Consider the following 27,113-nt stretch of genomic DNA (forward strand, 5'->3'; position numbering starts at 1 on the left):
ACAAAAACTGTTGACAAACACAAGAGCTGCTGATCTTCTGAGCATAATCTTGGAATTAGATTTTGAATTAGATAAATATGTACCTAACTATAAGTACATCAAGTAACATAAAAAAAACCTTATTGTATTTCAGTGCACTTTCCATTGAGCTTTTCAACCTTTAAACTATTTTTCCTGCTGCTTCCTTTTTCCTTTACTCACCTGTTATCTTTATTTTAATCTTTTAAACTTGAGCTCGACCGTTTACTATTCTTTCCTGTAGTGTACAGAGTTTATTTATTTAATTCTTTGCTTCGGTTTTGCTCCTTTCTCTTTCACCAGGCGTTGCTCTTTTGCTCTGCATAGTTTCTTTTTCTATAACTGAACAGTCCGGCTATGTTTCATATATTTCAACAAATTTTCAAATTGTGAACTCCGGATGGATTACACAAAGATCTGCTGATGTTTTGCAGAACATTTTACAATAATCTCGTAATTTAGATTTTAAAATGAAAGAATGTGTACCTTTTATAACTATGGCGACTAAGTAATTGTGTAAATAACACTTTATTGTATTTATTGAGGCTTTCATTAGTGGTTTCTTTCCGTGTTCATCTTGAATGCACTTTCTCTATGAAGCTTTTCAACCTTTCAACTATTTTTCCTGCTGCTTCCTATTTCTTTTAGTCAACTATTTGCTTTATTTTACACTTTTTAAACGTCACTGCATGAGCTCAACTCTTTGCTATGCTGTCCTGTACTATACTGAGTTTATTTATTTAATTATTTCTGCTCCTTTCTCTTTCACCAGTAGTTGCTCTTTTGCTCTTTATACTTTCTTTTTCTCTAACCAGACTGTCAGGCTGTGATTTATATATTTCAACACACTTTCACCTCTTCAAACTATTTTTCCTGCTGCTCCTCTCTCCTTTATGTGCTTTATTTTTACACTTTTAAACTCCACTGCAAGAGCTCAATCCTTTGCTATTCTTTCCTTCTTTTAACTGTACTGTTTTTAGTGGTTTTATTGAACTCTTTCACCAGTAGTTTCTCTTTTGGTCTTTATACGTTCTTTTTTTTAACTGGACAGTCAGGCTAATTTAATTTAAAAAGTGTCCTTACAAATTCTCAAACTGTGACTCATGAGATGAATTACCATAGCTGAAGGTTTGAGATTATTGTGGATTTCATTAGTAAAAACTGTCAACGAACATAAGATCGTCTGATCTTTTTCAGAACTTTTTACCGTAATCTTTTCATTAGCTTTCATTTTTGGTTTCTAGAAATAGACAGAATGAGTTTTTCATTTCCAAAACTCTCTTTTTAAAGCTTTTCAGCCTATTTGCCCTGTTGCTTCCCATCTCCTTTAATGCCCATTTGCTTAATTTACTCTTTAACGCATGCGCTCAATCCTTTGCTATTTATAACAGGTAGTTTTATACATTCTTGTACATTAGTCTTTGCTGCTGAATTTTCTATCTTTTTCTCTCTTAACTTTTCAAATCATCTGTCCACCTTTTATGAAGCTCCAACTACTCCATTCAATTCACCTCAATAATGTTTTATACCTCAAATGTTTTGATCTGTGCTGTAAAAGAAATCTAAATAAAATGTCTTCATTGTGTCAAGTAGCCAGACACAGGTGTCTTTCTCAGTATCTGAATAAACCATCATTGCAAAATTTGCCTCTTCATTTCTGAGACCAACTTCTATTTTATCCATTTATCACCACAATCTGCAAATATGTAATCCATGTTTGAGAAACAACAGCACTAGATGCTCTTTATACTTGAATTTTATTAGATTTTTTCAAAATATATACACAATAATTTACAAAATGGCAGTTTATCATGTCAGATCTGTAGAGGTATGGGGGGGTGCGGAGGAGGCATTGCAGATAAACCTTCAGTTTCAGTTGTTAGTGAGCTGCAACACAAACTATGAAAGCATTGCTGACGCAATACAATACTTACTAGTGAGAGTGACTAGTTGCACGTGGCAAACGGTCACAAACATACTCAACATAAAAGGAAAATGAGAAGAATGAGAAGAGAAAAAATACTTGTTAGAGATTTGCAGGAGAAGACAGGAGAGGGAGGAGGGGGAGGAGGAGAGCATGCAGGGGGAGGAAATCAGAGAAAGTGAGAACAGACAAATTCAAATGAAGTTAAAAAAGAACGGGCAGGAAATGAACACAGCTGAAGTGAGGGGAGGTGGGAGTTGTTCCAGTGTCAGATATAAAGGTAGGAGTTACAAGGACTGATGGAGGTTTCACAGTAACATGGGAGCAAAAAATACTGAAAACATGACATCAGGCATCGGAGAGGGAGGAAAAAAACAAAGCATCGCAATGAAAACGTGTATTGTTAGTTGTCTGGGGTGAATTTCCTACTAAAAATAAAAATAGAAAAATAGAAAAATAAAACAACAAAGCAAACATCCTGGGCTGTTTCAATGCAGAAAAACCTGAGATGTACAAACTTTAACCATGTTGAGAAATCTTCCTTTTTACACAAACAACCATCAGTCAAGATCGTCACATGTGAGGAAACCAAAAAGTAATTTTTTTAGCACGGGAGCACAAACCAGCGTTATCAAATAAGGAAAAATTGCCTAAAGAAGACTGTATACCAAGAAAAACTGTTACTAAATGTAGGATAAGAGCAGGTTCTGTATGTCCAGACACATTCTTTTTTTCTTTTTTTTTTTTAGACAGTGAGGTATTAAACTCTCTGTAACTGGTCTGTCAATCCAGGAAACACAAGCCAAATGATTCACAGCTGTAAATAAATAGATTTACAGTTGAGTGAAAGAAAGACAAATCTAAATGTCAACTGTGGGCGTTCTGTTAAAAAAAAAAAAAAATCATAAATGCATCTGGATAAACAGAAAACCACAGTAGATGGTGACACTGTCAATCATCAAACATTATCTTTAAAACAAACAGATATTCATGTTGCACAGAAAGACTAAGTATTTGGGTTAGCAGCAAATGACATTAGCAGCAGATCAACATTTTCCACATTTCATTATGTGAGGCTCCCATGTATTTTATCAGCTGTATGGCTTCAACTTCAGTGGGTCAAACCAAGAGACTTGGATTGCTCACAAATGACTGTCTCCGGCTGGCGTCAGGAGGCGGTTCGCCCACTTATCATCGCTCCGTGTGCTCCTGCAATGCAGCAGTACTAAGAGCTGAAGAATGAGAAGTCTGGTGGTGTGTAAGAGAAGAGGTTCAGGGAGTGAGGGGAGGGGAGAGCGAAGAGGACAGGGGGGGGGGTCAAGGTAGATGAAGGGGGAAGAAAGAAAACATGTTGAGATTGGTTGTCATTACAAAACATCTGCTGAAATTATGAACAACTGACAGTTTGGAAAACAAATCCAGGTTTACAGGAGCGTTTTGTCAACTTTTGAATTGTGGAAGGCGTTAACAACATGCGCGTTTGGCAGTGGAGGTCCTATTCGTCACTGAGTGTGTGCCAGTTTTGTATCTGCCAACACAAAACTGCCAGAAAACAGGCAAGTGACACAAATGTGGCAATGTGTTTTCTGCCTGAATGGCCAATTTTAGCAAACCAAATTTTTCTTATCACTTGAAATCGAGCATCACACCTCTTCAAAAATTTGGTTCAAAAGCCTGTGCATATAATGTTCTCAGGCTGTGCTGGAAACTGGCTATTATCAACTGCACCTCTACATTCACTGTGAAGGAATAACACCTAACCCGACCCAGACCCGTCTGCTTTAAGTTTACATATTCACATAAATGGTCTAAGAAGAGTTTTGCAAAACCCAGGAGAAAAAAAAAAAAAATCTCACACTTACCCATGTGTGAACAAAAAAACTACACTAGGCACTAACTGAAAAGAAATCACAGCAATATTATACAATATTTACACAAAATATACCGCAGACATGAAAACGCGTAGATTGTACACAAAGCCTGCATCCACTCTCAGAACTCATGTTCTGGTCAGCTACATCACAGTCTTCAATACCTCAGGTTCAATATTTCCACAGTGGTAATTAATACTATTCAATTTAAAAAAAAAAAAAAAAAAAAAATGTGTCAGCCTGTGTTGTTAATCTCCACTCATTGAGGATATTATAGGGTATTAAGTTTATATTGAAAAGTTCTGATGCTGAGGGGTACATTTGCCGACATTTTCATTCTGATCAGTACTTTAAGTATCAGAACACATTTTTCCCCAATTACCACCAAAGACTGTGCACCAATACCAATTTTATTCTAGGTCCTGAAAATCACAAACCTCCTGAAAATAAATGTACCAAACTCACATCAGAGGGAACTCCACTGCTACTTACAGGGCATCTTATTATATTTCATTTAGTTCTTTTTAATTTCTGTACACTAGAGTGGCGACATTTGGGGGAAAAAAAGCACCCCAACAGCTGGAAAAGTGGACATAAAATCACTTGTCTTCACTCTACTTACATCTCCCTTTTAATTCATTTACCAACAGCTTAAAAATTATATTCTGATTTGAACGACTTTATTTAGACAGCAGTAGTGTTTTGGGATCTTATCAACTCCATTTTGCATTTTAGGATGTCGTCAAATCTGCTATACTTTAATCATCTATCCTGTGAGTTTTCATAAAAATCTGCTTTGTATCCAATTATCTTTCCTGATGTCAATAAAGGCTGATGCTGCTGTCCAAAGACACAAGGCATAACATTTAATACAGAGGAAATGTGAGGCAACATCTCTGTTGAGTCGTCATCCACCTCCTTCCAGAGAAGTCCCTTTCGCTTACCCGCCTCGTAAAAACCAGAGCCAGATGTAGCATACAAACCACTCGTCGTTATTCTTTCTGGGAGAAGCATTTGGTTTCCTGCTGCTGTTCCACGACGTTGAATCACCCTCACCCACCGCTGTATTAAGATGTTTCTTTGGAATTACAGCTTGTGAGGTTATGATGTGGATGACAACTGGGCTCCACTGCTCCACTTTGCTGTGTTGATTCAGCTGTATGGGGGATTTCAGGTGCTGGCAGGACTTCTACCTGAGGATGATGGAGGCAGATTCCCTCTCTGCCTCTGGGTGCGTTGATTCTGGAGATGGTGCTCAGCTTCGAGGGTATGCCGGGGCGAGGAGATCAGCTTGATGAAGAACACTTGCCTGTATCCATGATCATACAAAGTCAATGCTCGTCAGATTGAGACTTTCTCCTCACTGCAGGCCGACCATTTCATGACTGTGACCAGCGAATGAATACTACTTAATTCAATCAGGAACAAGACTTTAAGACTTAAGTCCATTGCTTTCACGGGCATACCACTGGATACAAGGAACAGGACGAACAGCCAACTGCAGATACCTTGAGGAGAATTGGGCGCAGGGCAGGACATACAAACCACCACTTCTTCTTCTTTCAGACACATTGCTGGCATCTTTCACCTCGTTATCGCACAGTCTCTTAAAGGGAGATGTAAAGTTGATCTGATTCTGTAGTTATGTGTTGAATGACTTGAATAACAGCCGCTTGCATTTCCCTTTTCGGCTGACAAGGCTTGAATCTTCTGGTCTTGGAGCTGTTGACTTGAGGAAGGAAAAAACATGACAGAACACTGTTAGCTTTGACATCTGCTGGTGGTAAAGGAACAGGAACCATGAGGGTTAGGGGCCTCCCTGATCTGGTCCTCTTGGCCTTTAAATGCTGAGATTACACGATAATCTCAAATCTTAACTACTGACTCACTTTTCTGGCATTATGAATGTAGTAAGATACTTCGGCACAAGCCTAAACTATAGTACTTATGTGTGAGCAGACTCCTCATGTTTTAAACCAAGTATCAGAATATTACAATTTCTACCATGTATGGGTCGTCAATGGCTGTAAGTCTGCCAGCTACTCTATCTAAACTGGCTGAGGTGTCTGAAGTGCAGTAAATTGTGTATGTAAGGATCCTGGATGGTCCCATAGCATCTCCCTTCATGGTACTAACCCGCTTCCCCACCCCCTCAGGAGGCAGCCAAAGAGGCTGAGCTGGTTTTGCAGTCTATCTTTTCGGGGTCAGAGGGATAAAACGTGACACCTAGCCCAGTAAGAAAGGCCATACAGGAGTCTAAACAAGAATAGCCCAGATTGGACTGTACATACTGCACCGGCAAGTCGGGCCTGAACCTGCAGACAAGAAGAGCAGAGAAACAGAAATCAGCACAAAGGTAATATGAACTTAATATTTCCAAGACGATTTCTCTGTAAGGTGACTTACGTTTTGACCATGGCCCTGAGTGCAGCCTTTCTTTCCCTCTCTACAAACTTGTCAATGAGGTATGAGGCCATGCGCGGGGCTTCCAGGTACAGCTTAAAGAAACGGCGATAGTTTCCTAGGGCCCAAGCAGCACGGAGGGCAAGAGCATGAGACACACACACATCTGCCCGCAGCGCCGGGGTCAAGTACACCAACTCAGTGGTCAGATCTGGAGGGGAAGACAAATGGCCGAGGTCAAAAGGTGGAAGGAAATGCCAAAAGGGTGAGAACGTGCAAAGAAAATAATGTGAGCATACCTCCAGAGTTTTTAGTGAAGATGTAGTACAGCAGTCTATATGCTGTAAACTCTCCAATGTTCTCTGAAGGATTGTCCTTATACAGGGCCTTCAGCTGGGTCTGGCACTGGTTAAACTCCTCGTGGTCTCCCTGACGACAAGGAACATTCAGCATGCATTAAAACAAATGTTCTATTATCACTTAGGCAATGCAGCATTTATAACTCAAGACAGACTCACCTTTTCCAGAGCAATGCGTGCATGACACTCGTACACTTCTACTGTGAATTCAGTACGAACACCCTGGACCTGGATATTGAGGGATGAAAATAAACAGATTTTGAAAGAAAAAATAAGAACAAACCCAGACAGAACTCAACTGGGTGAAAAGACAAAGACAGAAGGACAAACAAAACATGTAAGGATAACTAACCGTGAGGTCCTGTCGTATGGATTTCATCTGTTCGCAGGCATACACGTAGTCCTGGTTGTTTTTCCAGTGGGCTTTCACAGCCTGCAAAGATTTTCTCAGGACCTGAGTAACAATAAAAAAAAGTTCAGAAATAGATTAACGCCTGGATGTTGTGTGATATAGAAGAAGACAAATATTCTCAAAAATTGCTATTACATATAACTCCTTCTCCCTTGTTTTATGCAATTTAAAAGTCTAAAAACGTTTGCTGAAAAACTGGCCCAAGAAAACTTAGTATAAACGTTGTACTTAAGTACTGAGTTAGACTTACATGTACAGGGCGCACAGTGGAGGCATCTGGGGCGCAGGTGAGCCTCAGGTATGACTTGGTTATGTCCTGGCATGTTCCCACGATGGGGCAGTCCTCCCAGCTGAGGCCCTCCTGTGTTCCATCAGGTAAGTCCAGAGCATTGATGGAAAGAACCAGTGGCTCTGTGCGCAGCTGCTTGTGAAAACGAGCCGCTCTGCTCTGCTTCTTGGCTTCTCTGTTGGGGTCGTGGAAATCCAGACCTGCATTGCCGCCTTTCCTTTTCTTTCCAACAGTTGAATTAGCATCTTCCATGTTTCTGGGAGATGAAATTAAAGGTTATTCACAAACTAGTAAAAGAAGCAAACATTTGAGGTTTGCTCAACAATAACAGTAGGGGCCTTATAATATGGTTTGATTAAATGTTTGTAGTATAATGTAGGTTTATTTACCGCCTTCCTCTGTTGGCTTTTCCTCCTCTTCCACGTCCTCTCTCTCCACCTCCACGGCCTCTATCCCTGTCATTACCACGACCACGTGCTCCTCTCTGATTCCGTCGAGAGAGCTGAGGTCGGAGGTCGCTGGAGATGCTACTGTCTGACTGTGAGCCAGAATCACTGGGAGCACACAGAACCGGACATTTGAAATCCAAAGTCACATGATGTCAACCATAACCAAAGAAAAGGAGAGGAAATTGTGTTACCTGCGCCTATGCCTTTGGTTGCTGCGGTCTCTGTGTCGGCCGTGGGAGGGGGATGGGGAGCGGGAAGAGGAACGGGAGGAACTAGAAGATGGACTCCTTTGAGAAAATATATTCCTGTAGTGCCCCAATCTGTGTCCACCACCTCTGCCTCTTGACGCTGCGGCTGCTGTGCTTCCACCACGGCTAATTGAGCCATCTGAGTTCCTCTGGGGTTGAATAGATTCCCAACGAGACTGTTTGACCTTTAGCCTAAAAAAACAATAATAGTCTTAATGGGCTTTCAACCTGCAGGCAACACTATACACAAGTCATATGAATCCAAAACTATTTAGAAAAAAGAATTGAGTTTGACATTTCAATTCACCCATCAAAATATAGTATATCAATACAAAACCTAGACAGACATGAATTCACGACTAAACTCACTCAGGCAATGGCTCATGAGTCCAATCAATGGTGTAAGCAGAGCCATCCTTTAACCGGTCCTGCAGCACTTCCTTCAGCACCTTCTCTGTACGATCTTTGTCCTCCTCTGTCTCACAGGCTGTAAAACAGCGCTGCACGTACTCCTTCATGGCTTGTGGCCAGTCCTGGGGTCTGGAGAGAAAGCATCCTTAGTAAACACGCTATTCAAAGATTTAAGAGACAGAATTAGTGCAGACAGACCAGTTCTCACCGTGTCTGAGCACCACCAGGTGCAGCACTGGCACTAGCTGGGGAGGAAGGGGTTGGATTCAATCCTGAAGGCTGCTCGCCTGGAGGGAAAGTCTGATTGGAAATGGCAGAACACTGAACCTGATAGGGCCTCTTGGGAATATTGAACTTCACGGAAGCTGCCCCAGGTGCCTCTGTAAGGGAAAAATGGAAAAAGAATAAATATAACAAAAACTCCCACAGAAATGTTTGGTCTAACTTAAATTTACATGTGTTCTAAATCAGTCTATAGCTCCTGTAGTCATGTTTAATGTTGTTTCTGTTCAGCCCTCTATAACAATATTCACTAGAATGTTCGTAGCAACCAAATATAGAGATGCAGAAGAACAAAACCTTCTTCTTTAGTAGAATATATGGATTGGTCTGGATTCAGAATGTAGAGCCACAACATATCTACTGACGACAGTTTTTAAACCGCACAGCCCTTTCCTGAAATTCCTGATTGGTGAAAAAACCAGACTGTGAGCTTTCTGATTGGTACAATTCAGAGACAGGGATTGTGCGTCAGTACAACGGTTGCTAAGTGAAACACCCGCCTGCCTGTATTTCTCCTACATTGCTGTGGCAGAGTTCTCCCAGTATGGAGAGGATTTCTGCCTCTCTTTCAACAACAATCATTTATTAATTTATTTAACACATATTTTCTGTATGTACAGGAACAAATTATTTCTATCACTCCAGGTTCCTGTGTATGAATACATTTACTTTCTGATCTGATATCGATGTCAGTTACTTGGTTGTAGCTGAAACAAACAGACAAGATTTTGAGACCTAAATTGCAAATACAGAAACAGTAATAGGAATAACATGTGTATGGGTGCATCAGAGATAGACACCTACATGAAACTGCCTGTAGTAACTTACTTGAGATAATGTTATGCACAACAGCTACCTCGCAAAAGAGTAAATCTTACGTTTCATGCGGTGCCACAGCTGCTGTCCTTGTTTTTGGTTTTTGTTCTTGTTGGCTTCTCCTCTGCCAAGCCCTGGCACATACTGGCCTTGCTGCTGTTGCTGCTGGGAGGTATTCTGGGGGGGCTGATAGGTATTCTGGGCCTGGAAGCCCTGTCCATAGTTAGGCCTTCCCTGGGAATGATTGTAAACTTGCATTTGGTTGGGGTCACCAGGTGGGTATGACATGGAGTTATTGGCACCGTAAGCATTTTGGGATGGCGGAGGGGGGTACTGAGAGTTGGGAGGGGGAGGAATAGGTGGGGGTGGGGGAGGAGGGGGTTTCTCTGATGTGGTTGGGCTCTGGGGTGGCTGGGGAGTAGCAGGGGGAGGGGGTTGTGGTTGAGAGGGATAGCTGGGGGACTGATCTTCCATTCCAGGCACCGGAGGAGGCTAAGGAAAGAGAAGAGCGGCGTTAATAATGAGTTTGCATGAGTCACAGGTCATGTAGTGACTCAGGCATTAATTTGTGAGGTGCTTATGATTTTCTAAAATCAAACGTGTCAGGAACAAAAACTATTTCAGTCAGGTCGATGAATATTCCTGTGACACAATTAAGGGGTCTGTGGATACCTAGAAATTATTGTTATGTACCTGTCCATTAGAGGTTGGAGTTCCTGGATAAGGCCCTGGGGGAACACCATACTGATTTGGTGGGTATGCAGCTCCGTACTGGAAAAGTCACAGAAACACATGTTGTCATTGCACAACCCTCTCAGCATCAGAAATTATTTTAGGAGGAAATATTGAATTGAACACCAAGGAGACATTTGTTGGTTTAACATAAGTTTTGATAGGATCTGATAAGATTATTTTCTGTACTTACTGGACCCATGGGGTAGTAGTAGTTATAGGGGTATGTGTATCCAGGATAATGCTGCTGAGTTTGCTGGTACCATGGATAGTACTGCTGCTGCTGCTGTTGTTGTTGTTGTTGTTGTTGTTGTTGTTGTTGTTGCTGCTGCTGCTGCTGCTGCTGCTGTTGCTGTTGTTGCATGGCTGCAGAGTCAGTCACCGTTGGCTGGAACTGACCAGCCTGAAATGACAAACAGCCTTGCTGTTTAAAAACTGCAGAATGTATATCATATGGCAGGAACAAATATTATGACAATGCTACAGGAAGAAATCATTGTAAATTATTTCCCCAACTTACACAATCATATGCACAGAGTTGTACTTGTCGATTATGTCAGCAGCATGTGAATTAAATTGTATTTCTTCTGACGCCACCTTTTAATGTGGTCAATTGACATTTGATGTATTTTGATGTGATTTTTCAGATAAGATTCCCCAGATGCATTTTGGTTCCAGGTCTAAAAACCAAAACCAAAACAAAACAAAACAAAGAGATAAAGCTAACCTCTGCTGTGGTCCGATTGGCTTGTGTAGTCTTAGCAGCGCTCTGACTTTTACTAATGGAAGCTAGCGCTTGTCTTGCTTTCTCCCATTCCGGGTTTTCATGAGCCTGGCTGTCTCCAGAAGCACCGTAGGACCTGCCAACACCACAAGAACACGAGTTAAGGGTGGTTTTGTACGAGTATCTTTAACCTGATAAACAGCAGACAAACATGCTCAAGAAGTGTCCATACTGAGCGACACACATTTGAAAATGAATCAATAAGGACTTCAACCTAATATAAAACAAATGTAGGTTATCTTATATTTACATTTTACTACAGAGCAGGTATGACTTTTTAGATTTGATTAGAGATTTTACTGTAGGTTCACTTCTACCTAAACATCTAGCAGTTGAGTTTTTATCTTGGGTTAACGTTACATTCAACCGCTCATCATCTTGGTTGAGGCAAATCAAGAACTTACCTTAATGTTAGCCTGCAGATGGAAATTATACAAATAACTGGCTAAATATATGTTGCATTAAGTTAAGTCTGCTAAAATTGAATTATTAACAGTACTATCACAATTGGCTGCACCAAACCCTCTAGTCGATGACAACGTATGAATAAATACCATCGAACGTTAACGATTCAGTTACCATCGTTACGTGCCTAGGTTACCTAACGTTAATAGATTAGCTTTCTGTTGATCAATGTGAAGGCCTGGATGTAGCTAGGAGTGCTAGCATTTGTCAACACTAGCGGTGCCGAGCTAGCATAATTGTCGTTATGTCAATATTAGAGCTAGCCGAACTACAATGTGTGTGCACGTTATAGTCTTAAATTATAACACATCCATGTCTTTACACCATGTGTTGTTGGTCTTCTGGTGTATAAGATGCGACCTACCAGTTAGTTGTAGCGGTTGCTTGTGTCGTGTTGGCCGCCATTTCGCCACTGACTACAGTTAGCGTTAGAAAGCTAAGGCTAGGACACTTTTTCGCTAGCTAAGCTAGCTGGCTAGCGAGAAACTCGACTAACGTCGTTAGCGTTAGCTCTCCCGCTACATCAAAAGGTAAACAAGCTGAACACTAATTCGACGGTCAACTGTCGTCTTCGCTACAAGGAGAGATGCCGATCGGGAATAAAGCTATCCTATGAAAACAAATCAATTTTAATATATTTTAAGTAAATGTGCAAATAAAAAGAATGATGTCAACATTAGCACATTGGCTTCCTTCTTCGCTGAGGACCCACTTCGTCTGGCCAAACTGTGGAGATACAAAATGGCAGCTCAAGCAAAATTGGCCAAGTCAAGTGACGTATTGCTTAGAAGTTACAGTTTTGTGCCCAGAGTTCGTCCTTGTAGGCAGAGCTATAGTCGCCCATTTTCTCCCTTCTATACCGCCCCCTACAGGCTCCACCAATCACATGCCTGGCTTTGGGTTTGAGTCGGAGCCGTACTCGCTTTCTCGCCTGTCAATCACACTGACGGGGTCGTATTGTGATGCCTGAAGGGCTAAACTGAGGGCATAAAACTTGCTTTCAATCTCATGTGGGTCTAGTTAGAAGTGAAAAGGAAAAGAAAACTTAAATGGAGTCCAATCACTAATAATATACAAACTGCACATTAATATTATTCATCTTAACATCAGATGTTGTTAGTCAGTGAGTTGTCATTGTGGGACTATTCTTAACTGTGACCATATTTTGGAGACTGGGCTGGCTTTCATTTTACCTAATCCACAGCTCAGTGCATGCTTTCACTATGTGTCTCGTCAAAATTCATAGATATTGGGCCTATTCACTCACTTAAGGCTACACATTCTTCCGCTTGTCTTCCTGTGAAGCACACACAGCTGCAGGATGTGTGTTTGTGTGACCTTGAGTGAGTGTTTGTGTATTATGGAGAGGAGAGTCATTTCCTGTCTCAGTCTCTCCCACACACGATCCCCCCCCCAATTCACAAAACAAAACACAAAACACAGAAAAGACCGGCAGAGCTCACAGTGTCTTGAGAGTGGAGTGGCCTTTTAATATGACACACTATGAAGTGAATACTATGACGCCTTCCTTTTAATGTCTTACTTTTGTCGGCTTTATCCTCTCTGATGTCAGGGTGTGCAGCTCTCAAAACAAATAAGATACAGTAATTGGTGTAATTTCCAGTCCATTTCTCACAGTGAATGACTTCATGTGCCTGCTCAATGAATAATCCCATTGTCGTCCTGCCAGCTACATCATCACGTAAATATGTGGAGCATTTGTGACAACATCTCACAAACAATGACTCACCAGCCAGCTCCATTGTGTGAGTACCTGGGCTTTGGTCCTGCTACTGTTTCTTCGACTCCTGACAGGAAGCCGGAAAATTTGGACGCCTAAAAAAAGCATCCCAACCCCACTCCTGTTGTTGATTAGAATTCAGCTTTCCCCCAGTTTGTTTTTAAGAGAGTTTCTTAGTTTTGGTTGTATAAGTGGCTGAATGTGGGGTTAACTATGTGAGTTTATTATGCCCCAGTCTGACACCCTTTAAAACTATTTCAGCTAGGTGGTGCAGCTCATGAGGGTTAACTTCACTGACTGCATTCCATCATAATTGCACCAATTTAAGCGAAACCCTTCATAATAATTTCAGGGTGAAATGAAACGCCTCTGGTATACTGGTGTAGCATTAAGCATGACCGCAGCCTGAGTGAGGTGACCACTGAGGACACTGAGGTCACAGATTAAATGGATTTTTTCTATCCATGAATTTGACGATTTTAGCAATGGTGAGAGTTTATATTGGACGGTTAAAAACGCACATATATGTTAGGCCTATGTAAGTATTTTTTAAAGTAATGAAGGACGTTTAGATACATAATTTTGAAAATCATGTTGGTAAACCAAAAAAAGCCGCACTTTATCTAACCAGTCAGTAACGCCTGAAAACAACTGTGTGATAACAGTTGATTTAGTAGAGATAATCAGAATCTGAATCAGTTTGCATGTGTACACGTCGAGGAATTTGACTCTGGTTTGCAGTGTGTGTGTGTGTGTGTGTGTGTGTGTGTGTGTGTCTGTGTGTGTGTGTCTGTGTGTGTCTGTGTGTGTCAGTGTACTACACATGAACTGACATACAGTTAGAAACAAGGACAACGAAAACCGAGCAAATGAATTAAAGTTAAAGAATAGAAGATGTTGAATGGTACAGGACAGAACTATCAATTCACTTTGAGTTGGTTATTGAGACGCCATTGTCTAAAATTAATGTAGCAGGACTTAAAAGGACTCAAACTTTATTGTCTTTTTGAACCCTTGTTTAAAAAAATGACATTAAATGTACCTTGTACCTTGTTTACTTCATGTAATTTTAAATGTAAGGCCTATACCTTTTCATATTGCTTCAAATTCCATTAAAAAAGTCCTAGAAAGATCCAACTAAGAAGAATTGTCTATCTAACAAAAGCCAAATCCCCTGACCTCTATTGTGGTCATTCATCCCTGTTGCACTGGGTGACCAGTGCCTTCACCACATGAGCATGGGGGCTTTTTACATTTGTTAAAATTATTTTTTGGATCCCCATTAGCTTCCACAAAGTGGCCGCTAGTCTTCCTGGCGTCCTAATTAACATGACAACCACAACAAGTACAGGTTATAACTTTGCAACATCATGTTTGAAACAACTACACAAAAAAAGAGCAACAAAATGATATACCTTCACACAAAATACAATAACCCTCTGTTGAAGCAAAAACACAGGCTCTAGTTTATTCTGTGTCATGACCAAATATGTTGTTCTACTGCTGTAAAAAGGTGTGTTATTCCTCAGCTGAAAATAGTCCCCTACAAATGCACTGCTTACTCTTGTGTTGCCTGACTACTACATTGCCCAGCTGTTTAAAAACAAACCTAATTTTACTGAAGACAAATCAAGTCAAGTCAAGTTTTTAATGACATTTTGAATTATAGCAGGTCAAGACCATACTGTTTTTTTTGTTTTTATTTATAGAAATCCAACTTCCTCCCTGGGGTATAATACATCTATTTTTAAAGATTTAGTCCTTAGGATGATCCTGGGGCTGAACACTGCAGACATGATTAAAATTAACACAAAATATATACAATAATGCTGGTCTTATCTTTGCAGACATTATAATTCAACAGCCTACTGAATAAATGAAACATAACCCAAATATTAAAACATTTGTTTTTTAGAAACTTACTTGTTAGTAGTGGCAGGACTTTGACTGGTGGCTTCAGTATTCCAAAATCCTGGCTGCAGCCTTATTTTTCCATTATTACATAAAAGTGAGGTTGGCATCATGACAGTGAGACTGTGATACTTTTCAATCTGGATATTTATACACACAACCCTCCAGTCACCCAGTCAGGTTGCTTAATTTAATAAACTACAGTTAAAACATAACTCTGTGTATTATAAAAAAAAAAAAAAAAACGATAATGAAAACAAACTTTCCCCTGTGTTTGTGGAGGTGACTGTTAGATCGCTCATATTCAACCGCGTCTGGTAAAGTCGACAGTCCACTTTGATCCAGCTCTGCGCTCCCCGCGTCACTTCCTCGCCCATGCCCATCCCTTTGGAAAGAAAAAGAAAATTCACACACAGACAAACGAGCGACGGCGAAAGAAAAAGAGCGAGGGAAAAGTCGAGAGGGAAGCGAAAGCAAAAAGCCAGATGAAAGAGCTGGATACTGAGGAGGGAGCCCACCGAACACCAGAACACACCCGTTAAAAAAGTAAGTTTCACGCGCTTGTTGGATGTTTTACGGTGACGCTCAGTTCACTCAAAACTGATCAACTTTTTAAATATATTGATCCTCTCACAGCTGGATCAATACGTGGAGCCCCTCACGTGCGCAACGTAGGCTCTAAGACATGAAATAGACTTTATATTTCACTGATGTGTCACATTTGACTTTAGTTGTGATTGTAAAGTCTTGAGGGTTGGGGGGGGAGGCCTGTGAGCCCCCTCCCCTCTCAGAGTCACAGTCATGAAAAAAAAAGAAAAGACAAAAAAAGAAAGATTTCTCAGATGTGAGCGCTGGTGTCTGATGTTGATAAAGACATTGTTAATCAGGTGACACTGCCAACTTTATGAGGTGATATCAACTCGCAACTGCTGTAAAGATACTCTAATAATTAACTTCAAATGTCTCAACAGGAGTAGTTTTTTTCTTTCTTTCTTTCTTTTAAAACTAAAATCTCATTTAAAGTAACAGCTCAATGGTTCTGGTGTCATATAATCAGCTTTCTTTTTTTTTTAGTAGAGATAGTTACTGTCTTGTTTTCGTCCACATGCACACACCCCTGAGGGTAGAGAAAAGTATGTGCTAGCGTTGCATGAGTGTGTTTCAAGTACAAGTCTCAGCATGGCCTTCACAGCCGCAGCAGTGCCAAAATGCTCATTGCTCTCCTGCAGTGTTGCACAACCAGATGTGTTGACGCGGCCCTGTCTTATCAGGCTCCGGTTTTTCAGCTGCTTTCTGCACAGTTGTTTTTTTTTTTGTCTTTTACACTGTTATCTCGTTTGCTCGGAGTTTCGTGAGTTTACCCTCTTCTTCACCTTTTCCTCAATCTGTCCACAGTCATGCCGCTGCACAAATCCACCCGGGCCCCTCGCCTGGATCCCACCATGATCTCGGCCCCGCTGGGTGACTTTCGCCACACCATGCACATTGGGAGAGGAGGTGACGCCTTCGGGGACACCTCCTTCCTGTCCACTCTAGGCCCGAGCAAGCCGAACCCCGACGCAGTCAACCAAGATACAGCGCCAGATTCTGACCTTCATCAGGTGACAGAAAACCACAGTGATCTTTACACAGATGCTCCAGGAAGCCCACAGAACAATGAGCTCCAGCACTCTGAGTCAGTGTCTTCATTCGACCTGGATCTGGATCTAGGCCCGTCTATGCTTGGGGATGTACTCGGGATCATGGACGGTATGGGGCTCGACTCCAATGAAGAGGATGTGTTTGGTCCCAAAAGTGGCACAGCCTCTGTCAAAGGGGCCACGGAGATGTCCGTGAACATGCAGAACGGGCAGAACTTGGTTGGCTTGGATGGAAACCAGGTGGGAGACGGCAGGATACCAGATGCCAACGGGATCAAGCCAAAGGGGCTACGACCAAAGGTGCGATTCAGCGACAAACGCGAGGAGATCATTCGCCAAGCGTCCGAAGAGGAGGAGGGTCAGGCGTTTGACTTCCAGGACGAAGATCAGCTGGCATGTCGCAGTCCAACAATGGGCGAGAGCGACAAGGAGGTGGAGGAGGTCAGCACCGAGTTCACCAATCACAAAGCAGATTTGACACCTAGCCCGGCCTCATCACATAGCTCAGAGTATGAAGGGGTCACCTCACTGGACAGGAGGAGGGTGGAAAACTGCCACTCAGACTCTGACTCAGAGGAGGAGGAGGAGGAGGAGGAGGAGGAGGAAGTAGGACGAGGCTACACATTTGAAGACGAGTTTGATGATGAAATCGGTCTATAGGGGATCAGTGCGACTTCCCCTTGAAAACACGTCTTTGCTGTCAAGTAAATCACACATACTGTATTTCCCTAAACTCACATCAGGGTCATTTGAATGAGAGGCTTTAACTGGCATGCAAACTGGATTCTTCAAGACTCAGTGCGAGATACACAGCTCGACGACGTTGCTCAACTGGAAAACACAGTTAATGTTTTATCTATGAGGGTAACAGATTCACAAAAGACTTGTTACGATAAAAAAAAGAAGACAGTGTCATTTTGGTTAATACAGTGAAAGATTTGTAGCACTTTTATTTTTCATTCACCTGGAAGCTTTGCTATGAAACTGATGCTCAGTGGAAAGTTTGATTCAGGCTAAATTTAATTTTAATTTCTACAATGTCTTACAGTATATTTGCCATGTAAAGTTTATGGAGCTGTATGTTATAGTGCCTTAAAAGGGAGCTGTGTGCTTACATTATTGTACCCTGCGCCATATCAATGTCTTAATAGTTATTTCTCATATTGCATGTTTATTACGATCTCCACGTCTTCTCTTGATGTTTAAGCCTTACAAATAGCTCCCAGGACAGAACGTTATCCTGTGTCTCATCAATTACTGTGAATTTGTCACATTCCAAATCTGAGACCAAGTCAGACCTGTGTTGCAGTTATTCAGCATGTTTTCAAGTCACCAAAGCTTTTCCTTGGGCAACTGAACGCTCAGACAATCATGGGATCCTAAGGTCAATAGTTAATCAGGACCAGCGGTGTATTTTTGTACATGTTCTTTGCTTGTATAACGCCTGTATTTGAAGAAGTGTTATATTTCATAATGCTGTAAAAGGGAGAGACCATTGAGCTCACTGAGCTGTTGAAAATGCTGGTTTAAACATGTGTCGTCCTGTGGTTTAATAAGGATTTACAGAGAAAACAATAAAACAATTATTGGGATTTTAAAATATCAACCAGCCTTGGCTATGACTTCTCTTTTTTTTGGTTTGGAATGACTGCAGGGCAAAAGTAGAGCAGAAAGGTTCTCACTTGGAACGTGAATATTCTTAAGCCTGGACTTTTATTTATAGCCGCTTCCTCAATAAAGTAATGTGCAGGGGGGCTAGAATGTAATCTGCAAGGTAATTAAAGTTATCAAATAAACGTAGCCTAAAACATGTTGTGAAGTGAGAGTATTAAGTAGCAGCAGATGGAAATAAAGTAACTCAAAATAGTACACCAAGGACAGTACTTCACTGAAGGCAACCACTGATAGTAACTATTACATTTGATAATACATTTACTTAAGTAATATTTCAAAACTAGTAGTTTTTATCAGTTAAAAGAGACATTAAAAAACAAAATTGATGCTTCATGATCAGAGAAAATACAGAAAGTCTCAATACTGCTTAGTTTTGGCTGGGAGGGCTGTTCTTAAATGGAAAGATTATGGCAGCCAGCAAGACACAAGCAATATTGTATTACATGCATCTTTTGCTGAGCGATTCAGGAGAGAAATAGACTATGAGCAGGATGATGGTTCATATTTGATCAGCACTTTTACTACAAGCGGTTTTACTTGTAATTGAGTCATAACTTCGTGATGTGACTGCATTTGCACTTGAGAGCAGATTTTTTTAGTACTGTGTCAACCAGTGGCAATTTGAGCCGTCCTCAATTATGAATAAAAAACAGACATAGAACAGACCACTCTCACTTTAAATAAAAAAGAAAACATAACCGTGGTTTTAGAAACAATTTATTTTAAGCATGCAAGAAGGAATGCCTAAAATAGTTCACACATCTGTAAAACATACAGACTGAAAGTTCAATAGGAGCGATTAAGACCATACGGCACCGACGTCCGCCAATAAATGTTGAGGAAGAAGAGTTATTGCCTACACAGCAGAGTTATGTACATTATTAAACATATTGGGGCTTATTGCTCGCTACACATTAAATGTGTAATACTCATGTGCATGCAGAAATCTCAATGTTTCTCAAACACTCTACACAGATATTGTCCTGAACACGTTGAATCCCGACAGAGCTGTGGAGATCATCACACCGGGTAACTGCGGGTGCCAGTGGATCTCCTTGATCTCCGACTGACCCTGGTGCAGGAACAGCAGTTGCGGGGGCAGGTCCTTCAGCCCCTCCACCCTGGCGCCCACATCAGACGACTCCACTGACAGATCCCACTGGCTGATGACGTCGTCTGCTCCCGAGGCGGCGAACACGCTCGAGTCCACGGGGCTCCACTCCACGGACGTGATGGGAGCGCTGTGCTGCTTGAAGTTCGCCACAGGCCGGCCGGTCTGCAGGTGGAGCAAGACAGCATCAGTTTAAGAATCAACACTGATTTATTCACCTATTTATTTTCTGCATTATTTTTCACAAGTTTCAACAAGAAAAACCCAGGGTTTGGAGTGTGTTTAATTGGTGGATAAAAAATGTATTCTTCTGTTAGGCTGACGGCGGTAATAATACACGACTGTGCAGCAGGCACAAGATGGAAAAAAAGTTGTTGGTTGGGCGTGGCTGCCAAACTGTAAAGGTCTTTTATCATCTGATGGTGTAATAATACATCTACGTAACACTGTTTGTCTTTATTGAGATGACACATACTCAAACAATAAGCTCTTCACTCCCCGTCATGCATCAACAAGTCGTAACTCATAGTTGTGTAATGGTCACCCGAGTTATCTTGCTTACTCAAAGTTGCTGATTTAAAAAAAAAAAAAAAAACTAATTAAACTATAGCTTTTTACCTTAAACTGTCGCAGGTCCCACACTTTCAGCAGCCCGTCATCCCCTCCCGACAGGATGAATGGTTCACTCCTGTTCCAGCTGATCACATTGATGTCTGATGAGTGAGCTTTATTGGCTGAGAGCATTGAATTGGGCGGGGCACGGATATCCCAGACACGAATGCTCTGATCCACCGAACAAGATGCAAAAACCTGCAGCCAACAAAAGAGAACAGAGTCTGAGGACAGAAATTAAGTGTGTCACCACTGGAGAGATGGTCCCTCCATTTAACTGAGCTGTCTGTGCAGAAGAAAGATACAAATGTTTTTGAAATTGGTGCTATGTGACCAGAGAAAACCGACAAAATGAGACTGCCTTGTCTTATTCTTGGCCATGGAGAACTTTTTTGAACAGGAAACATTATGGTGGCCAGCTAGACACAAGCAACACCTAAACAGTACTCTAAAACATGTTGTTGACAACATTTTATGACGGAAATAGACAATGAACATGATTGTGGCTCATATTGGATGAGCACTGCCTTGTTTAACAGTTTGACTGGAGTTCTTTCAGCCTCTGTTTCAATGTTTTTGATTGTTTCCTGTTCCGAAGCAGCGCCTCTCGCTCTCAAGATTTGACTTTACCTCTTTGTGTCTATGGATGCACGTTTACAAAATCTGGACCAACACTCTTCATAAGCCCCAACATCCGTCAGATGACACGTATTGGTGGGTTTTTGTTGAAAAAATAGACAGAAGTTTAACAGTGTTCATTTGTGTATGCTATCAAAATTGTAGTGATACAAAGCGGGTTAAAAATCTGTAAAGTTTCTGTTTAATTGCACCTCTCTAATGAGGAAAACTACTGTTTTTCTTGCATCTTATTTTGTTCCATCCATGTGATGGTCGATAGTAAGCTTTCTGTGTTTACAATTTGTATTCAATACTTTTTGGAGTCTTCACTGTGTTGAGACATTACTGTCAACACTAATAAGGTTACACAGAGTCTCAAGAACTTCACTCGAGGCAGACCGCTGTCAAGGCGAACCTGCGGCTGTAGGATCCACATACCGCTAACGAGTTAGGTGACTTGTTAGCTGCAGCAGTAACTGACATATTTTAGTCTGTTTCTTAATTACAACACAGTGACAGCACATAGCTACAGTGGTAACAGGTGTTATTTTAAAGTGAACATAGTTTCATTCATTCCTATCATTGATGTCTCTGAACACAACCTGTTCTTCCATCCAAACACCTGTACAGCACTGGTGAGCTCAGCTTCATGCAATTTACCCCGTGGAGAAATGTATCCTTGGTATTTGAACCATCCAGACTATTTAGGATTAGTGGGGTGACTCTGAGGTCGGGGAGCAATGACACCTAATAGGTATGTCCAATTCTTTGCACATACGTTTTGTTAGTGTAAAAGGAAATCAACACAAGCAGATAGATCTACATCTACAGTGCCTCAGTCTGACTCATTAGGTCACTATTTTCCAATTAACTCACTGTGGCTTCAGTGGGCGACCACTGCAGATCCTCCACAGACTTGGTGTGAGAGCTGAAAGGCCGTTGGTCAATCTGCCAGGAAGTCCCGCCCTCTCGTGGCTCCCACACGTGGATGTTCTTTTTGCAGTCACCACTCACAAGACGACCTGTCAACAAAGTATAACAATGCACACTTCAGCTTGTGGTTGAAAGACACACAGGCACTCCTTTTTAAAGCAGCTCCAGGGGACTTTCAATTTGTTGACTCTTGCGGCCCCTGCGGAGGAAAGAGGTATGAACACCAAAGAACTTGTTCTACCAACATGTGCATTTATTTTAAAGTGAAGAAAGAGGCAAGTATTTAAATTTTTTTTCAATTTAACAAAAAACCAGCTGTTTGCAGGATGCATGGCAATGAGGTAAACCATTTATTTGTGGCTATGTAAGATTAATAACTGTAATATGACAATGGCGGAACTGAGTAAACGTAGATTTACTGTTGTACCATCTGACTACTGAACAATTAATTTTACAAGTAATCTAACCTGGATACTTTGGAAAGGCATTAAAAATAACTACAATAACTATGTCGAAGTGGCCAGTCTTCTCACTGATGGCATCGTTTGCTTATGGAGGTCAAATAGAATCATCCATATTAAATGGAGACCATTCCAACACTTTCTACACACTCGGCCGTACTGACGTGGGCCCCACTTTGTTCCACTTTTCTTCATTGTGGTTGTGCACATTTTAGCTTCTAGAATTACAGTGCTGCTCTTCATTACATAATAGCAGAGGAAACTATTATGTCCTCTTTCTTTTTTTGCCCTCTAAGGAGATTATTGTTTGGGTCCTGTTTGTTTTTTGGGCTGTTTCACATTAAGCAGAATAACCCAGGTTTCAATTAAATTGGGTAAAAGGCCAAGCAGAGGATTTTTTTGCACGGATAAGAATCAGAAATATTCTATTGATCCCAGAGGGGGGAAATTGGGTAAATTGTATCTGGATGCCTCTGGATCAGAGTGTCGAAAGATGTTCGGACAGGTTTTCATTTAGAAGATAAAAACAACCAGCAAACGTGGAAGTTGTGACACAGACGATGAGGTTTGGTTGTCTGTGGTATTGAAAAGTTGCAGCTTGGGAATTTACGCAGAAACCTCCGATGATGGGGAGACACAGGGTGAGACAGTACGAGAGAGACTCACCGTCAAGCCGTGCCTCAAGTTTACTGTTGTATTCCATAATAACCTTGAGGGTCATATATAATGTTCATATATAATGTATGTATTTGTGTTGGACTAGTGTCTGTGAAGCAAATTGACCCATGAGGAGATTTTACCCTTCTAACAGCACACGATGCCAGAGAGGCCTGACTGCATGTGATTAGTTTGTCATTTTTCCATCTGCAAATTTCATTGGAGGTAAAGACGTCACCTACCTGGTACTGTAGGAGACCAATCAATCGCGAAGCCTTCACTCATGTGTCCTGAGAAACTGAAGAGTGCGGTGGCTTCTTTCTGTTTACTGATGAAAGCAGCCATAGCAGCAGAACTGTGGACAGCTTGCAGCTGAGGTTGGAGGTCAAAGATTTCAACCTGTCCCTTCTCCGACCACACGGCAGCCAGCGACTGCTCTCCACGTCGGGTCGCCTGCAAATAAAGAAGCAAAGTCAGAAATTTCAGATCGTTAGAACATTTTCTGATACAGGGGACTGAATGGATTAGTTCATTTAAATGTCAGAAATGGAAAATGGCACACGACATACTCTGACTCTGTTGATCGCTCCATAGTGAGCCATCATGGCCAGTTCCATCTGTGGCTTCTTATCTTCATCCTCCTCCTCCTCATCACTTTCTTCATCACTGCTTTCCTCACCCTCCTTTTCTTTTTCTGTTCCTTGAAGGTTATGCATGCGCATGACGAGCAGTCTGCAAAAGAGTAAAGCGACGCCTTTAAAGAGTGTGAGCAGACAGCCTCATCACATTGTTTCAGAGTGGTGTATAGTCTGGGACAGAAAACTACTTGAGAGATAAGAAATCTAATTTAGTCTGTTATCTGTATCCAAGTGCTGAGTTTCAGTACAAGACGAAATTACCTAAACAATCTCTGAAAATGTTTTCCATTAACCTTGAAGTGACCCATAAAAGGGAAAGTTACCAGCTTTTCAATTACATTAGCGTGGTCAAAACAAAACTGAAACTGTGCAAAAGTGCAACAGGGACAGACACCTGGTCACTGAGAGAAAATAAACAAAATTCTCTTTATTCACTACTAGTTATTAGTACTGTTACTTCCCCAAAATCATAATATTATGTGCTATACTGTCTATATGGTTGTTAAACCAAGCTTCCTTTACTGATTTTTCCTTACATCTACTTTGGCAAAACAGAAACGAAGAGCTTCATCACGATGTTTAAGACCTTTCAATTAATGTCCTCTTAAATACAAAGATATAAGACAGATGTAAGCTCATGACAGAGAAATCAGGCAGTTTACCCTGAGGAGTGAAAGAATAATTAACAACCAATTAATTCATAATTGATTAAGATAAATTAACAAGAGTAACTGAACACTGTGCCTCTAATTATGTCATCTAGAAACTTGAAGAACTGATTATAATGATCTGTTCTCAGATACAATTTTGGGGTAATTGGCCTTATTTCCATGTCCTGCTTCTTTATACATCTATTTCACTGAATTCCAGAAGCATATTTAGATTTTTTTTTTTAAATATATATAATAATGTAGGCTTGAATCTATTTGTTATGGGGTATTTTGTAATGTGGTATTGTGACTTGCTAAATTGCTTATTGACCTGCACTCAAGCACAAGTGTTTTCAGTTAATTTGGCTAAAAGATCTCATAGAGCTGTTATGCTGTGAGTTCACTAAAGTTCACAAAGCATCCAAAGTTCATACTCCTTGGTGTATGTAGTTTGTTTACACTTGAAAAGTTGCAAAAATAAAGTATGCTTTAGAAAAACAGATTTTCTTTTTTTGTTGCCTTTATGTGTCCCACATGCCATTCAATAATACGTAATGGAAAACCAAACGAATAAGACGTCTCATACCAGCTGAACACCCTCAGTGTACTGCATACAAACCAAATGTTGATGTTTATGGTCATTTCAATTCACAGTATTTTAATCGTCACGTGACAAATTCCGACATGAAACCATGATGATGACCTGATGGCTCGCTCAGCGTAAACATGGGAATCGACCACTTATTATGTGAACACAACATTAATGTAAATGTTCTGACAGAATGAAACTTTTTTTTCTGTCTGATAAAATTAAAGAAATTCACATATCAAGTTGTACAATGAATTCATATTAAAGTCGGCACACTACATACATCTGCCAAGAATACCCATTACCTCCACATGTGATGCTTTGGGCCCCAGCCCTTCATCAGATGTGTCTGGATGTACACACTGCCACTAACTTTTTAAAATTTTTGACCCAGCGTTTCTCCGTTGTGTTCCTCTTGCGTAAGCAGTTCACAGTTAGGCTCCAATTGCTTTATCAGTCTGGGAGAATTTTTAGTCCATTTTTAGTTTTCTGTCGAACTAAAGCTTTTTTATAATTGTTGATGTCGCGTCTCTCAAAACAAAAAGACTTTAAAAACACCCCTTGTATTGAGAAACACTGCGGACAGTACTGTTAAACAATTTTTAACAAGGTGTATGTTTATAATCGTGCAAAGTGTAAGCAAAGTGTAATTACTTTATATACAGTCTTATGTTAACCTATAATACATCATGATTTATTTGATAATTATACAAACTCAGAAATACGTATTTTTCCATAACTGAATAAACAACCTGTTCTCGGAGGAAAATAAGGTCTCCAGAACACTGTTCAGAAGCTAGAAAGGTGGCAGGGTCCGCCACATATAAACAAAGTAAAACAGTATGAAATTGTTTTGTCCTTTAAGGTCAGTTTGTTTGTTCAGTTATGAGAAACAAAGAGCGTTTCTTTTTTTAGTTTGTTTAGGCATTAAAACAAATGATCTTTATCTTCTGATTAAACTTTCTTCACCAAATCGACACAGTACATCTTTAGGTACTTGAGTTAATGTACTTTCCACCACTGACTTAACCTTCTGAACACCAGTGTTGGGGAAAATGCAGGTAATATATTTTTTTAAGTGGTAATGGAGCAATGTAATGCATTACTTATAATACTGCAGCAGAATATGACTAAAGTTATGTCATGTAACGCATTACACACATTACACACTCCGCATTACTGGCCGAAGTGTAGTGTGTGTTTTTGCAAGAGCCCATCTACACCAACAGGACCATATTAATATGGGCTCTGCGTGTGTTTAATATAGTCAAGTCTATAAGTTCATTAAGTCTCTGTGTGACTGAAATGAGTCGTTTAACATAGAACTAATGATGAAGCCTAATCCTCTAAGCACACTTTAATTCACATTCTTGGATCACATATGCCCTCCTTGTTCTGTGGGCTAAAATGAAAGGGCATAGAAAAGGAGATTTGTATCTTGTCATGTCATTATAGGGCTTCATTATAGAAGATATAGGTCTACTGTGTTTCACATGACTGAGCCTACAATTAAAATTATTTATTCCCATCTCATAATATATCAGACTGTGATCCTCTCTCTGCAAGCTCATCACTGTGTCTGGGGGGTGTTTGTTTATTTAAAAAGATCTCGGCTATTCAATTGTTCTATATTAAGTATTTTGTTTAAAGTAACTTAAAATTAGTGTATGAAGAAAAAAAAATACTACCCTACATAGAGAGCAGCATTGCAACGTAATATGTTATATATTGCATTTTGAAAGTAACTTGTCCAACACTGCTGAACACTTCTGTCCCTGTTGCCTGAATGTAATTATTGATACCATCTGTGATCACATCCAGAGGTTTGTTCTAAGTGAATGTGATGTGAGATGACAGCAGCAGCAGCCCTGCAGACTCAGTGTTGATGGACCTGTTATGTTGTGTACCTGTTGCTCAGAGCCGTGTCCGCCTGTGTGCCCGCACAGAGCAGCATGGACAGAGGGAACTGCTCCCTGCCGTCTCCATCTCCATCTCTCAGGACGTCGAAGCTCAGACACGGAGCACCTGAACACAAACCGACACATCAACACTGCTGGACTCAAGCTGCTACATAAAGCTACCGGCTAACTTTTCATCCACCACAGCTGTCTCTCCACTCGCCTGTTTGGCACTCGTGGTACATGCGGTACGCGGAGCGGTCCATCTCCAGCTCCTCCCCGGGCTTCAGCGGCTCAATCCCGGGGACGTACACCTTCTTCGGCCCCTCTCCGTCCGCTCCTTCCTCCTCCATCTCGACCCCTTCGTCCTCGTCGCTGCCGGCTTCGTCCATCTCCTCCATCTCGCCTCCTTCCTCGGCAAACGTGTCCTCATCGGGCGCAGACATATTGGCAGTCTGCTTACTTCCGGTATGCTGCGCGGCCACGTGGTTTAAACACCCCTGCTGTCTTCCTCCCC

General features: G+C 41.0%; 3 protein-coding genes across 4 annotated transcripts; 1 reads left to right on the forward strand and 2 right to left on the reverse strand.

Moving 5' to 3' along the window:
* Window positions 1-1,756: 1,756 nt before the first annotated feature.
* Window positions 1,757-12,218, reverse strand: leng8 (leukocyte receptor cluster (LRC) member 8). Of its 2 annotated transcripts, none has more exons than XM_030392653.1 (15): window positions 11,828-12,218; window positions 10,942-11,074; window positions 10,408-10,617; window positions 10,176-10,253; window positions 9,545-9,974; window positions 8,593-8,764; window positions 8,343-8,513; window positions 7,917-8,165; window positions 7,666-7,830; window positions 7,238-7,532; window positions 6,928-7,029; window positions 6,735-6,803; window positions 6,516-6,645; window positions 6,220-6,427; window positions 1,757-6,128 (listed from the first exon to the last, which is right to left on the reverse strand). In XM_030392653.1, exons 1-15 carry the CDS (start codon window positions 11,866-11,868, stop codon window positions 5,966-5,968), a joined length of 2,616 nt encoding a protein of 871 aa, XP_030248513.1. In that variant the 5' UTR covers window positions 11,869-12,218; the 3' UTR covers window positions 1,757-5,965. The 2 variants fall into 2 exon arrangements, with proteins under 2 accessions (XP_030248513.1, XP_030248514.1); XM_030392654.1 differs by lacking the exon at window positions 11,828-12,218 and adding an exon at window positions 11,403-11,800.
* Window positions 12,219-15,475: 3,257 nt separating this feature from the next.
* cdc42ep5 (CDC42 effector protein (Rho GTPase binding) 5) lies at window positions 15,476-18,361 on the forward strand. The gene is made up of 2 exons (XM_030392656.1): window positions 15,476-15,661; window positions 16,511-18,361. Exon 2 carries the CDS (start codon window positions 16,513-16,515, stop codon window positions 17,413-17,415), a length of 903 nt encoding a protein of 300 aa, XP_030248516.1. The 5' UTR covers window positions 15,476-15,661; window positions 16,511-16,512; the 3' UTR covers window positions 17,416-18,361.
* Window positions 18,362-19,129: 768 nt separating this feature from the next.
* Window positions 19,130-27,084, reverse strand: grwd1 (glutamate-rich WD repeat containing 1). The gene is made up of 7 exons (XM_030395252.1): window positions 26,820-27,084; window positions 26,606-26,723; window positions 23,391-23,553; window positions 23,064-23,274; window positions 21,647-21,792; window positions 20,159-20,350; window positions 19,130-19,705 (listed from the first exon to the last, which is right to left on the reverse strand). Exons 1-7 carry the CDS (start codon window positions 27,040-27,042, stop codon window positions 19,397-19,399), a joined length of 1,362 nt encoding a protein of 453 aa, XP_030251112.1. The 5' UTR covers window positions 27,043-27,084; the 3' UTR covers window positions 19,130-19,396.
* Between the last annotated feature and the right edge of the window lie 29 nt (window positions 27,085-27,113).

This window comes from Sparus aurata, chromosome 17, assembly GCF_900880675.1.
Source record: "Sparus aurata chromosome 17, fSpaAur1.1, whole genome shotgun sequence".
NCBI lineage: Eukaryota > Metazoa > Chordata > Actinopteri > Spariformes > Sparidae > Sparus > Sparus aurata.